At 36.5% G+C, this 14,342-nt stretch overlaps 1 protein-coding gene across 1 annotated transcript; it reads right to left on the reverse strand.

The window, feature by feature from the left end:
- Window positions 1-341: 341 nt before the first annotated feature.
- Window positions 342-11,658, reverse strand: LOC122828697 (keratin, type I cytoskeletal 18-like). The gene is made up of 9 exons (XM_044112500.1): window positions 11,541-11,658; window positions 10,236-10,636; window positions 9,275-9,357; window positions 7,705-7,861; window positions 5,447-5,611; window positions 5,239-5,364; window positions 2,626-2,843; window positions 1,127-1,155; window positions 342-793 (listed from the first exon to the last, which is right to left on the reverse strand). The coding sequence occupies exons 2-9, from the start codon at window positions 10,626-10,628 to the stop codon at window positions 678-680; spliced, it is 1,287 nt and encodes a 428-aa protein (XP_043968435.1). The 5' UTR covers window positions 10,629-10,636; window positions 11,541-11,658; the 3' UTR covers window positions 342-677.
- Between the last annotated feature and the right edge of the window lie 2,684 nt (window positions 11,659-14,342).

The raw sequence follows: 14,342 nt of genomic DNA on the forward strand, positions 1-14,342 counted from the left end.
TCAATCATAGAGGTTTTGTAACCTGCCAAGATTCTGACATAATTCATAATATTTAACCTTTAATCTTTAATGTGAGATCTGCTATAAAAACAGCAGATCTCACATTAATACGCCTTTATTCTCATAATATTATGATTTATTTATTCTTGTTATATTATGACTTCTTGTTGTTTTTTGACTTTATTCTCATTCAAATTTATCTTAACAATATTATGACTGTTGTAACTTTATGACTTTATTCTTGTAATTTTTTGTGTTATTCCTTTAAGTACGACCATGAAACTCTGTTATACTTTTGCAACAAGATCTAAAATAATCCTTCATATTTAGTGGAAGAACATTTCTTTATTTAATTTATAAACAAATAACTGGCAGTGAGATCTTTCTGATGTTTTCACAAAAACTTGTAAAAAAAAGAATATAAAGCTCAAAACCGATTCTGTTTGGGTAAAAACTTAAGAGCATTTGAGTTGCATAGAAAATGCTTGTTCAAGGAGTTTTTACAACCAATAATCGATAAATTAATGTTGTAAAAGTTGAACAAAACATTAGAAACCAGCAGATTAATGCAAAGACAAGAATTTAAATGAAATAAACTGAGTGAAAACTTTCCACCTAAATTTTAATCCTCATTTCCAGAGTTTTCAGAGAAGCAGGTCGGAGTTTTTTATTTCGGCTCATTTCTTGCTGTCTTCAATCTGCTCCACCTCACTGGACTCCTCGACCACTTTGCCGTTGATCATCGTCTGCGTGACGACTTTCACGATCTTCCTGGTCCGGACCTCGGGGTCTTCTGCAACAGAGGAACAAACATCTGGTACCAGCTGGACCGGCGCCGACGCAGTGAGAAAATCCTCCAGCTGGATTTCAGTCCAGCTTGAGGTCATGAAGCTGGACTGAAATCTAATGACTGGATGATCTGGGTCAACGCGACTCCAACAGGGAGAGATTTCATTTCTTTTCTTCTCCTTTCTTTTGTGTGGATCAAGTGAACAGAAAAACTCCATAAAGGATCAAATGTTTTTTTATCTTGCTGGAATTTCCAAAGGTAATGTGAAAACGATACAGATTGGATTTTTTTTTTTTTTTTTTTTTAAGTTTGTGAAATATAATAGTGTAAACTTACTTTTAGGAGGAGGAGGCATTTCTTTCACCCTGTAATAAAAAGTTACAGCATTAATGAAACAAATGCAAACCTAAAAAATTCAACAAAGTCCACTTCATGTCATGTTTCTCAATGATGTTTTTATAACTTTATATTTTTGTGCTTTATGATGTGAAGCACTTTGAACTGCCTTGTTGCTGAAATGTGCTAAACAAATAGACTTTCTTTGTCTCTAAGATTTAAGATATTAATGTTATTCTATGAGGAACTCTTTTTAATTTGTCTTCAGATCTGTGCTTGATAAATTAAAAAATCATTAGTTTGATATTGGAGGCTTTTTCACAACCACTGTGCAAAAGCAGAATATTTTCACAAAGAACCATTCTAATCTATTATATTCTATTTTATTCTAGAGAAGCTGCGTTCAACTTCTATGCACCACACATCTGTAACAAACTTCTAGAAAACTGCAGAAATGCTGAAACACTGAGGTCCTTTAAGTCAAGGCTAGAAACCCACCTTTACTCATAATAACTAGAACATTGATCAATATATTTGACATATATTTGCTTAATCATTTGACTTTTGACAAAATGTAATTATTGCTCGTTTCATAATTGGTTACTCTGTGATGCTTTTATGGTGTAAAACATAAGTAAAGAACTTTGCTACTGTAAACTTGACTATTCTTCTTTCATTATTTCTTAGTTAGACTAAAATATAATCATTTATAGTAACTTTATTTACTGGAGGAATAAGACACCCTTTTAAATTTGGTTAAATTTGAGCTCAAAGTTGTTTTAAAGGTTAATTTAAAGGATTACTGCCAGTACTCAAAGGTCTGTTGTTTTAGCAAAATGACATGCAGTTCAATATAGCAGTTTTAAAGAACATTTTGGATGTCCTGATGAGGCCATTTTAAACAATCTGTATAATAATCCTAAATGTAGTTCCTAACATCAGTTGTTTTTTCTGTGAAGACATATTTTCTCTAACAATCTCAATGTTTTCCACTCTTTACAATGATGCTTACAGTAAAAGAGAAGAGAGTATTGCTGCATCTTCTGTCATGTGACCTGATTTGACAAGTTTTTAAACCAAGAGAATAAATTTTTATTTTAGTTTTTTCCACTTGCAGTTAACTCACATTAAAATGTCCTGCTAAACAACTTTTGTTCATGGATGGACACTTAAAAAAAAAACGTTTTTAAAGTTAATAATATATAATCAAAAATCAGCTATTTTATTTTGATTCTTATATTTTCAAAGAAGAAAAGCATCAAACTTTTACATAAATGAAATGAATGTTGTTTTTTTTATTTTAGTGACACAAATATAATGATTTCTCTTGTAATTCTATGCAGAAAAACTAATACATTTTTAAAGTTTTAAAATCATTCCTTCTTTATCATTTTGGCCAAAGTTATGAAGAGCTCTAGTCAGTATCTGGGACAGAAAAATCCTAATTTAAGCGTTTAATTTTCATTAAATTTTATTCCCAGTTCCCCTTCCGTATTTACATTTCCTCTCCTTCCAGCAGCCGCCTGTAGGTGGCGATCTCCATCTCCAGGTTTTGCTTGATGCGCAGAAGCTGCTCATAGTCGGTTTTGTTGCGCTGCATGTCCAGACGCAGCTGGGACAGCTCGTCCTCCAGCTGCGTCAGGCTAGCCTGGAGGCGGTCCATCTCCACGGTGTATTTGTGTCCGGTCTCTCCCAGGTTTCCCTCCAACACGCTGACCTGGTGACACAAAATATAAAATTATTAAAACAGGCTTTGAATTTAACATTATTATTGAAGTGAAGTTGGTCAGAAATGGTTTAGTTATGCTTAAATTTTTTTTCTTTTCGTCCAAAAGTTATTTTCTGTTGCTTTATTAGGCGCGTTACGCTTGACGGTCGGTGGTTGCCATAGAGACCAGTAACTGACAGAATTCGTTTTAGCATTTTTATAGATGTGAAGTTTGTCAAAGTTGGCTTACTTATTCTTCAAATTCATTTTGTTTAGTCAAAGTTATTTTATCCTGATTTTCATAGCTGAATAAGTTATGCTGCTCTTGACCGTTGGTGGTTACCATAGCAACCACTAACTGTCAGCCCTCCCCCCTGTTTTATTGTTTGTAACTGGTAGGTATTGGGATCAGCTCTATGTATTCTTTACAAGTAATCCTTTTAAGATATAACTATATTAATACAGGGTTTTATAGGTGTAATTTTGCCATGTTTTGTTTAAGTTTCTAAATGTTACAATGTTGTGCTTTTTAGCTGTGTTTAATTTACGATTGTTAACTATTGTCAACTGTTCACTGGGAACCATTGCTAAGCAGTTTGTTGAAGGTTATTTATTGCATTTTATTTAATATAATGGCAGAAGCTGCTGGATTGATGTGAATTAAAAACTCAAATTATTTTTCTTTTGTTTTTGATGGAAATTAATGTTTCAGTTACCAGTTGTGCAATTTTCTTTGACTGACATATGTTAAGGAAATAAGTTTCCTTAACATATATTTGTGATTTTATTTGCAGTACTAAAAATATACATTCATTACTATTTATGTTAAATATGAGATAAGCTATGTGCAGAGCCGGTGTTCTGACTATCAGTGCTACCTCGTCAGATTTCCCTACCGTAGCACGGACGGATAGCTAAGTCTATTGCTGGGTTTCAGATGACGTAGCGCCAACGTCACCCAATGCAGATGGAGGACCGGAAGTAAATGTAGCCCATTTATTTCTGTTGATCCAGCATCCAAATGTCTAAAGTCTGTGTGGTTGTAAAGATAAACATTATTTTTTGTGGTGAGGATAAAAGATTGAAACTTTTGAATCATCATAAACAAATTAGCGACAATAAGCTCACCCTTTCATTCAGCCACCCGTCTGAGCCTGACACATGAGGGTCTGTCAGCATGATGATGTCAACCTACTGCCTTCATGCTGCGCAAACATTTAAGAGCTTTATGTGCCTCTCCAGCAGATGTCAATGTCCTGACATTCTGATTGGTCACAGTAGTTTAGTGAATCCACACTTTGTGTATTTATACATTAATAGCTCTTTACACACAAAGAACAAGCAGCTGTTTTCCACTGACTGTCCCGACACATCTGCACCTCCAAAGACGAGGTGAGGATGAGGAGAAGCAGGTGGGCTAATTAGAGACAATCTTTTTAAAAAATATTTTCTTATTTAAAAAAAAAAAAAAAAAAAAAAAAACACTATTATTGTGATGAGTACTTCATTTTTGCAATAAGAAGTATTGCACTCCTTCATAATAAATTAGCAAATACACCTTGATCTATTTTGTGCAGAATGACAGTGAAAAAATGTATTAATTTGTTCACTAATTATAAATAGTGTGACAAAGAGACATGCACATTTTAACCAATACAGATCCACACTCTTCTGGACTAGAGTATTTTTTGTATAACTACACAGTATTTATGTTAACATTTTGCCCTTACTGTACAGTCTTTTTATTCTTTATTCTGTTTATATATATTCTACATTTGTGTGACTATTTGCTTAAATTGCATGTAACTTTGCCACTGTTGCACAAAATATTCTCCAATAATGTATATTTCTGTTCTATTCTATTCTTTTATATAAAATTGTTTATATTTACCTTTAAGGAGCCTCAATGAAAACATGTTTATTCATTCTTAACTCTTTGGTGAAAAATCGATCTATTAACTTTGTGTTTTTGATGTAAATTTGAGCTAAATTCCACCAACTTTATTACTTTCGTCTTATAAGAATAAATAGGGCGTATCGATAATTTTTTCAAATAAATTTTTTGTTTTAAATATTTGAAATACTGCCAAACTGGTGATATGACTTTTCCTCCTTTATACACAGTATTCACTCCATTACTTTTTGTTGTTTTGGAGAAAAACATTAAATGTACTCAACAGGTTGTTGCTAGGTAACCAAATAGAATGCGTTGTTGCTAGGTAACCAAAGAGTGAGTGGGCCAGCTGATTCCACCAATCTCTAATATTCTATTGAATATTAAATATTCTATCAGAAGTGTTATCTATCGATATTGACTACATGTTTATTGTAACGTATATTTTTATTAATTTATTGTCCAGTTCTAGGTGACACATATTCACACCACCCATAAAATCTGGATTACCTGTTTGCGTAGATTGTCCAGCTCCATCTCCAGAGCTTGCAGGAAGCGCCTCCTCTCGCTGAGCTCTCCTTGGGCGCAGCGCAGCGCCTCGTTGCTTTCTTTCACCTCACACTGAACGGCCTCCAACTGCATCGGTAAAACGGGTCATTGCTTACAGATTCTGCTTTCAGCAACAATCACAGCAGAAACAGGAACAATTTTCACCAACCTTCCTGAGGTACCAGGCTTCGGCGTCCTCCTTGTTCTTGCGCGCGATGCCCTCATACTGGACCCTCAGCTCAGCCATGATGCCCCCCAGGTCGGGCCCCTGAGCTGCCTCCACCTCCACGCTCACCTGCTCCGTGGCCAGTCGGGCCTTCAGGGTGCTCATCTCCTGCAATATGTGCAGTTGGTATTATGTTGCGTTCCAGCTACCTGGAAAGTGGGAACTCGGAGCTGGGTTTGACATCAGACTCATTTTAAAGCTGAAGTATGTAACTTTTATAAAAAAAATATGGTTTTACATATTTATTAAAACTGTCATCATGTTGTGACAGAATGTTAGGAGATAGATCATCTGTGAAAAGATGACTCTCCAGGGCGTGCGCCGGTGGCATAGAGGCAAATGGGTGATATATGTAGTTTGCAAGATAATTATCTGTCTTCTTTTTATAGATTTGGAGTGTTCATTTGTTAAACTGAGCCCAAAATGATTACAATTGTTTTTTGTATTTTTTTAAAAGGACGTTTTCTCCGTTTTTATTTACACTTTGTCAATTACTTTCCATTTTCAGGTATTTTGTCCAAGAATAAGCTGGATAAAAGTCACAGAAATCTGGTTGTAGTACATATGGATGTATTGTCGCTGTGGTTCCTCAGTTTAGTTTTTTTCTCTTTCTGCAGGTGTAGAGGCAGACTCTTAGTGTTCAGTTGTGTTCTCCTTATGCTTATTTCCACTCCTTTCACCTTCTTTCCCTTTTTTCCCCACCTTTCTTTTATTTCCACCTCTGTGTTTATTACTTTTGGTATATAGCTAAAGCTAAATTTATAATAAAGTTTCATTCATATATCTAAAGTGACACCATAGCAATAGCCATAATGCTCCATGTGTAAAAGTAAATCTGTTGGGTCTCAGACAACATTTCTAAGAGCCGCATTGTCAGACGTGTTAAAATAAAGGTAAATCTTGTTTAAATTAGTGATTTTGATGGGTCATAAACCTGTTCCAATCTCCGTCCCTGCTTTACTTTGTCACCCAATAAAAAGAAGCATAAAAGAAAAGATATTTCTTTAAAGGAAAATCAAAATGATCCAAAATTAACTTCACAAGTTCAGATCCCAAAGGAAAACAATAAAGTAATGTTAGGCAGGATTCTTCCCATCAATGTGGATACTTTAAAGTGTATAATAATTGTTTCTTGATATTTGTAGTGCACTGTGTAAACTGTAAAGCAAAACTTAATTAAGTCTGAGGTGACATCCTGGTCACCACGCCTGTCTGTCTAAACACTCTCAGTTTGATGATGAAGGGAGTGTCTGTGTTCATACTGTGTAATATGATTATTATGTTTCAGACAGTGATAAACCTGCTAAAGACTGAGAAAGTACACACTGTCTGTCCCAGTACACACTGTCTGTCCCAGTTTCATACCATCTTTAGATCAGAGGTTTAAAAACATTTTGTCCAGCTTAGCAGGTCAAATATGTCTCATTTTATTTTTATCCCAAAAATATCAAACAGAGTCAAATTTCAACAGTAACTGAGTTTCCATTAGTCATAAAATAAAATAGGGCAACTTGAAATAAAAAAAAATAAATAAATTCACTTAACGGAAACACAATAATTTTAAAAAGGCTACGTCTTTCGATCAAACATTTTTGCGCAACATTTTGATACGACTTGTATTTCACAAAAACTGCAATTGAAACACTTTTTTTGCGTCACAAGAGTCACGTGATCAACAGCCGGATGTTATTAACGGCGAAAACCACGAAGAAGGCGACAGGAAGTGGTAGGAGGATGAAGGGTTGTTTATGTTTTTAACGGACATTTTGCAGCAGGAACTACCAGAGCTTTCACAACATCACACAGTTTATGGGAAGTTGTGTATTTTAACGTGTTGAATCCATAGATCTTCTGTAAAAAATCACAGATTACAATTTCCCCTAAACGCTTCTGCCGTAGCCGCTGACGTCTGATGGCTGGCAGATGAGTGCTAGCGTCACCAGAACTGTTTACATTTGTCGTCGCCATGTTGTTTGACGGCTTATCGCGTGAAAAAGCTGATCTACGTGTGATTTTCATTTGATTTCTTATTTATTAAAAACACCAGACCTGCGAAATACAGACAAATATTTGCACGTTTGTAACGGAAACGCAGCTAATGAGACATTATTGTTTAAAATCACTGCTTGTGAACAACATTGCCGTCTGTTTTTCTGTGGGAAAATCGCTCTGCTCTGCCCAGACCGCCGATTATTTCTCACCTCATCGTGATTCTTCTTGAGGTAGTACATCTCCTCCTTCAGGCTGTCCAGGTCTCCTCTCAGAGTGGCGATGATCTGGTCATGGTCTGACTTTGCTCTCCTTAGAGCCTGACAGTCCCTCTCCACCGACTGGCACAGGGTGGCCTCTGCTTCCCATCTGCAGGAAAAAAAGAAAGAAATAGGAAATAAATAGTGGCAGAAAAAATAAAAGTGGGTCTTTGTTGCTTCCAAAACTTCAGAGTGAAAGTAGCTGCCAGATGGTACTAATGCTTGATCAAAGGATCACAAATTTTTTTATTAATTTCTCCAGAGTGTAGTGTGTTTTGACACAATACCAATCTGACTTTACAGAAAAATAAAACTGTCAATACGAACCCGGCTTATACGATTGCAAAAAACGTTTGGAATAATGCCGTTTGGACAAATGAGACCAAGAAAGAGGAGTTTGACCATATTCCTCACACTGCTTTCTTCTACTACTACTCTCCAATTTGCACTATTTGATGGTGTTTCAAATGTGTTTTTGGTCTACTTTCAAATGTATCTTAGTAAACTGGAAATAAGACAAAACTAACTAAGAAGTACCTTTTCCACAAGATATTGGAGCTTGTATTAAGTGAGTAATTCCTTAATATAAATGAAAAAGAACTAATTCCACTGGCAGATCATTTCACTTACATCATGTAAAAAATTGTTGTTAGAAATAAAATTATCTGCCATTAGCAACTATTTCTAATGCTGTGATGGGAACTTAGAGGAATTGGGCTGAAATTAACAGAAGCTAAGACTGGACAATAAATCAATAACAATATATATGAATGGATAGATAATACATCAAAAGAATATTCAATATAATAAACTCCAATTCAGAACCGCACAGTATTCTGGGAGATGTATGCAGAGGAAAGACTTTAGCCGCTCAACATTTCATGGACAGTAAAGCAAAGTTGGTGGTATCAACTAACTCGTGTCCTCTTTGGTTGCCTAGCAACAGCCTTTTGAGTAACTTCTGGTTGCCTAGCAACAGCCTGTTGAATAATTGACGCAGCAGCAGTTTAACATTTCACCACCATGTCTCAAAATTGCTTAAAAATAAACAGAATGTAGTGAAAAATGAATAAAACAGGAAAGGTTATACCATCACTTTGGTGGTATTTTATATACTTAAAACAAAAAGCTAATCAATAATTAGTGATATCGACTGATATGAAATGCTTATATCGTGATAAATTTTTCATCCTAGCAGAAGCCGTGTCGTAATAAGCATGAAACCAAGCAACATACCGTCAGTACATCATGAAAACCCAGTGTGTGCTTTTCGAGTCTACCCTCTTTACCAGCTCCGGTCTCTTCGGAGATGGATGGGATCTCTCTGACCTGCATAACCTATCACTACCAGCTCCAACTGGTGTTTCTTGGTTGTTCAGTACCTGAGCTCCGTGAGAAGGGGGCTCTTATTTCACAGTCTGACAGAAAGGTCATTTATTCTCATGCTTTGTTGTCTGGCACTCCCATGTGAACATTCACAGGAGGGCAGAAGAGAAAAAAATGACCTCTGCATGACACTCACTTCACCCTGAAATCATCAGCTGCCAGTTTGGCGTTGTCAATCTCCAGCATGATGCGGGCGTTCTCCAGCGTCCTTTTTCTCATCTGTAGAGGAAAAAAATGTGATTGAGAAAGTTGCATTGCAAAAACACAAGATATTACCAAGCATGTGTGTTCTTGGTAATGCACTAAGATAAATATCTTAGTGCACTTGAGCATGTTGAGCAGTTAGTACATGTGATTGATTGACAGCTCTAAGACCCTCCTCTTAGCTCTGATTGGTTGTTTTTGATCAGGAGCAGAGCATTTTTCCTTACGGCAAAAGAAGCTCAAGAAGGAGATCAATATTTACGCAGATTATTTGTCTCATGCAGTCATGTCATGGTGACATTTTTAACAAATATGTGAAAACATTTTGTATAAAAGATTCTCCAACTTTAAAACAGGCTCCTGTGACTTGCAGGAAGGTTATTTGTAAATTAGTTTTGCACTAAGATATTTGCACTAGAAACTAGACCAAAAATACCTGGAAAGATTTTGTGTTTTTGCAGCCATTTGAGTTACACTTAGACAAAAGATTTTACTGCAAAACCAAAAAAATCTTGAAATAAAACAAAACTAACCTACAAATAACTTTTCAATATGAAATGGGAGCTTATCTTCAGTCAATAATTACTTAATATTGATGAAGAAGTTTATTATAAGTGAAAAAATTTCTCAGTGTAACAAGACATTTCAACTTATATAATGAGAAAAATATCTTGTTCCAAATTTGATCACTTATAACAAATACTTTGTCATCTGTATTAAGGAATTATTTATTTAAAATAAGCCCCTATTTTAGCTGAAAAGTGACCTGTAAGTTATGTTTATCTTACTTCAAGTCTACTAAGAAGTTTGAACTTGAAACTAAACTAAAAATACTTGGTAATATTTTATGTTTTTGCAGTGACCATGGACAGTATTTCTGCTGAGTCACTAACCTCCTGCCCGATGGTATGTGCCTGGGCCATCATGCCCTCTATGTCGTGGCCTTTTGGCGTTCTCTCCATCATGAGGTGCTTGATCTTCACCTCCAGCTCGGCGTTGGACCGCTCCAGTGACCGTACCTTGTCCAGGTAGTTGGCCAGCCTGTCATTCAGGCCCTGCATGGTCTCCTTCTCGCTGGCCCCAAGGCCGTTCAGGGACAGGCTGGAGCCCAGCATGTGGAGGCCGTTTCCCATGGACACCGAGCGGGACAGGGACAGCGTGTTGGCGGTGGACAGAGGGGAGACGGGGGCCTTGGAGCGCAGGCTGCGCCCGCTGTCTCTCACTGTGATGCTGGAGAAGGAGGGCTGATGCACTGAGAGGCTGCGCACCGACAGGGTGGAGGCCATTGTGGTTTCTGTAGAAAGTTTAGACTAGAGTTAGAATTACCCTTAAGGCAGGGGTGTTGTGGCAGAATGTATTGATAAAACCGTTTAGCAAACTTTAAATATTAATAAATACCTGTTTGTATTTGATGAACATCATTTCACAATAATGTAATTCGGCAGTACAGATAAAAACAGATTTGATTTGATTTGATGGAGTAAATAATATTTAAGCACAAAACTCTTATCTCGGAAGTTGGGGCCACAGAAAAAGTTATTATGGGCCGTATTTGGCTACTGAAGGCACATATTACGCACAATTCACATTTTGCACATTTTTATACTTCCATTTGTGTTTCTACTGCTTCTGAAAACAGCCCAAGCACTTAAAAAACTTTTCAGGCTTTTTGAAGTGCCCAAGCACCAAAGAACTTCAATAAGTTAATGTTTTTAATGTCTGGAAAATGAGTCGTTTCAGAAACCTCCTGATTGTTAAGTCACATTCCAATGGCTCTGCGCCGTTACCTAGCAACCCCAGAGAAGTCCAGCACATTGCCTAGCAACCCCAGTAAAGCCCACCCCATTGCTTGAAATATAACTTTAATATTTTCATGTGGTCACCTTCCTAAAATAATGACCGAAGCCAAGTTTTGTCAAAAGTGATTTAGAAAAGATAAATAACTAAAATAAGCTTCAAAAAGTTGATTTAGGCAATCACTTTTGGCAAAAAAAAAAAATAATTACATAGGCCATTATTTTAGCAAATTATTGCTTTACATGTCTCCCCTTTAAAAAAATAGAAAGGTAAAAAGTTATTAAACTTCCAGTGAAAACTGAATATTATGCATTATATTTAGGTTAGATAGCGATTCTTTCTTCAGAAAAGTTTCCAGTTTTTGTGTTAGAGCTGCTGTTTGAAGGAGAAGCAGTACTTACATGTACTTCAGAGCGTCAGTGGGTCTTTCTTTGCTCTGCTCGGCCGACTTTCAGCTTCTCAGAGGTGAAAGTGACTGCAGTTGCTGCAGCAGCTAAACACAGGTGAGTTCTGTGACCGTATTTAGAGAGGAGGCGCCGCCGGGGAATCCTGCCTCTCTGCAAACAAGAAGAGGGATGCAACATGACACCGAGCAGAATACCTGAAGGCAGTCATGAGTTCAACAAACATGACCTTTAAAGCTTAACTTAAGGCAGGAAAGGTGTATGGTTACCTTTAAACACACTTTAAATATGGTTAAAACCGATATTTTCCAGTTTCTAGTGCAACTATCTTGATAAACTTGAAATAAGACAAAACTGACCTACAACCTTTCAGCAAGAAATGAAAGTTTTAATTAAGTCAATAAATATTTAATAATTTAAAAGTGCCAGTTCCAGTAGCAGATTATTTCACTTATATTTTTGAAAAAGTGATCAGTTGCCTATTCTAATAACTAAACAGCGTTTTATGTTATAGTCTTGTATAGTATATTAATATTATTGCTAATTTAGGTTTTTATTTGTTCCTGCTGTCACACTTGAATTTCCCCTTTGTGGGACAATAAAGGCTGTTTCTATTCTACTGTGTTCTATGAAAATTTGGCTTGTTAAAGGTGAAATAATCTACCAGTGGGACTAGTACGTTTTTATCAGTATTAAGGAATGATTTACTTCCTATGTCCTGCTGAAAAGGTACTTGCATTTTAGTAACATGACCAAAAAATACTTGGTAAGATTTTGTGCTTTAATAGTGAGATAAATTTAGTAAAGCAACAGTATCCTTGTTCGTTTTGGCAGCACACAGACCAGCTTTCAGGGCAACATTTGGTCTCACAACTCCAAACAATGACGAGCTCTTCCTTAGAGCCCTGTGTGGTTTGCACGCACCAGACCCAGGTGTACTGAGGGAGGATACAATGGCTGCTGGTGAGATGTGAAATGAAGAGCAACTCAGATAACTGAAGAGGAGAACAATGAAAGGATGGAGTGAAAAGAAAGTAAAAACCCCTGAGAAATGTACAGAGAAATGTAGGGCGGAGGCAGACCTGGCTGAACTGGAAACCTCACTAACGTTATACAGATCAGCTATCTCTACACCTTTACAATACGTAATCTCCTTTTTGCTGTGCGTACTATAAACATGTATCACCTTTAATTGCCCTGAGCATTATTCTGCAGGATATATCAGATCACTAAATGATACTGACTGTTAGATCGAACTCCACCAAGCTCCACCCAACACAGCTCTATTGTGGACGAACAGATTCTCGCTTCGTCCAGCACTCAAAAGTCCTTTTGTCCTGGTTCTGATGTGATGATGAGACATATTTGTCACTACAGGAAGAGGACGTTAGAAAAATCATAAAAGCCCAATATTAATTGGGAGTACACTGCAAAAAAGCTAAATCTAACCAAGTAGATTTCGTTTAGTTTCTCACGCAAACATCTTAGTATACTTGAAACAAGACTAAACTAATTCACAAGTAACTTTATAGCATGAAATAAATCTTGCTGTGAAGTAATCTGCCAGTGGAATAAGACAGTTTTCATATAAATTGAAATATTTTGTTCAACTGGTAGATTATCTCACCTATAACTAGAACTTTTTCATCCATATTAAACAATTACTGACTTAAAGCGAGCTACAATTTATTGCTGAAAAGTTACTTGCACGTTAGTTTTGTCTTTCTATTTTACTGAGATGTTTTGCACTAGAAACTAGATCAAAAATACTTTGTAGGATCTTGTGTTTTTGCAGTGAATGTCTTTCTAAATATCTTAAATGGTATTTATATAAAAAAGGCTGCAGTGCACTGCAAAATACAAACTATTACAATGTATTATTGTCAAGTTTGTAGTGCAAATATTGTAGTACAGTTTAAACTAGTAAATTCCTGAAGACCGCTCTCCTTATGCATTGCTATGGGCAGGCCCCAACTAGAGCTCTTCCATTCCTCAGTCCCCATCTAAAAATCTGCTCAGGGCTCCAAAAAGGCTTGGCTCAAGGGATATTCATGTCCAATTTCCACATTTTAAGACAAACTCCAAGGATTTTCTGTTTTATTCATTTTTATTTAAAACTGTCAGAACATCCCAGTAAAGAAATCAAAATCGTCACATAATTCCCAGGAATGAAAGGGAACCAGGATGGATGAATGAAGGGAGCCAGGATGGATGAATGAAGGGAACCAGGCTTGGATGGACAAGTTCATCTGGGTCAGAAAGCAGCTTCTTATCAGGACGGTATAGTTAAATCCTCATTTTCTTCTCTCAGATATGCCCAGCAGGAGAAGCTCGCTGCATCTCCTCTCTTCCGGCGTCCATTGGCTCAGTGTGACGTAGCGACTCAAACTCAACTATTGGGTGTAGAACAATAGGTGCCTGCCATGCAATGCATAAGGAGAGCTGTGGCTGACTTGCTTCACAAGTCAGCCACTGCTCTCCTTATGCATTGCTATGGGCAGGCCCCAATAAGAAAAAACTAACATATAGGTATTTTTTCAGTAAGATACTGGAGCTTGCTGTTAGTCAATAATCACTTAATATGGAGGAAAAAGTTCTATAAGAAAGAATTAAAGATTCTCCTTTTGGATCTGCTTTTATATTTATAGTAGGCTTACAAATGTATTAATCAGACTTCCATAATGTGTTCTTCTTTTATTCAAACTAATTTTATTTAAGAATAAGTTATTTTTAGTTAGTTTTAAGAAATGGATATGTGGGGTGAGATTCTTGTCATATTTCATTATTTTGTGTTTTGTG

The sequence above is a fragment of the Gambusia affinis genome, linkage group LG03 (assembly GCF_019740435.1).
Source record: "Gambusia affinis linkage group LG03, SWU_Gaff_1.0, whole genome shotgun sequence".
NCBI lineage: Eukaryota > Metazoa > Chordata > Actinopteri > Cyprinodontiformes > Poeciliidae > Gambusia > Gambusia affinis.

Bases quoted from the DNA above. Each gene is read 5' to 3' on its own strand.
- LOC122828697 (XM_044112500.1), bottom strand. From the start codon at position 10,628: ATGGCCTCCACCCTGTCGGTGCGCAGCCTCTCAGTGCATCAGCCCTCC. The intron at 7,862-9,274 runs GTGAGTGTCATG...TTTTTCCTGCAG, and splicing joins GCTGATGATTTCAGGGTGAA to ATGGGAAGCAGAGGCCACCC. The intron at 2,844-5,238 runs GTAATCCAGATT...TTGTGTCACCAG, and splicing joins TGGACAATCTACGCAAACAG to GTCAGCGTGTTGGAGGGAAA.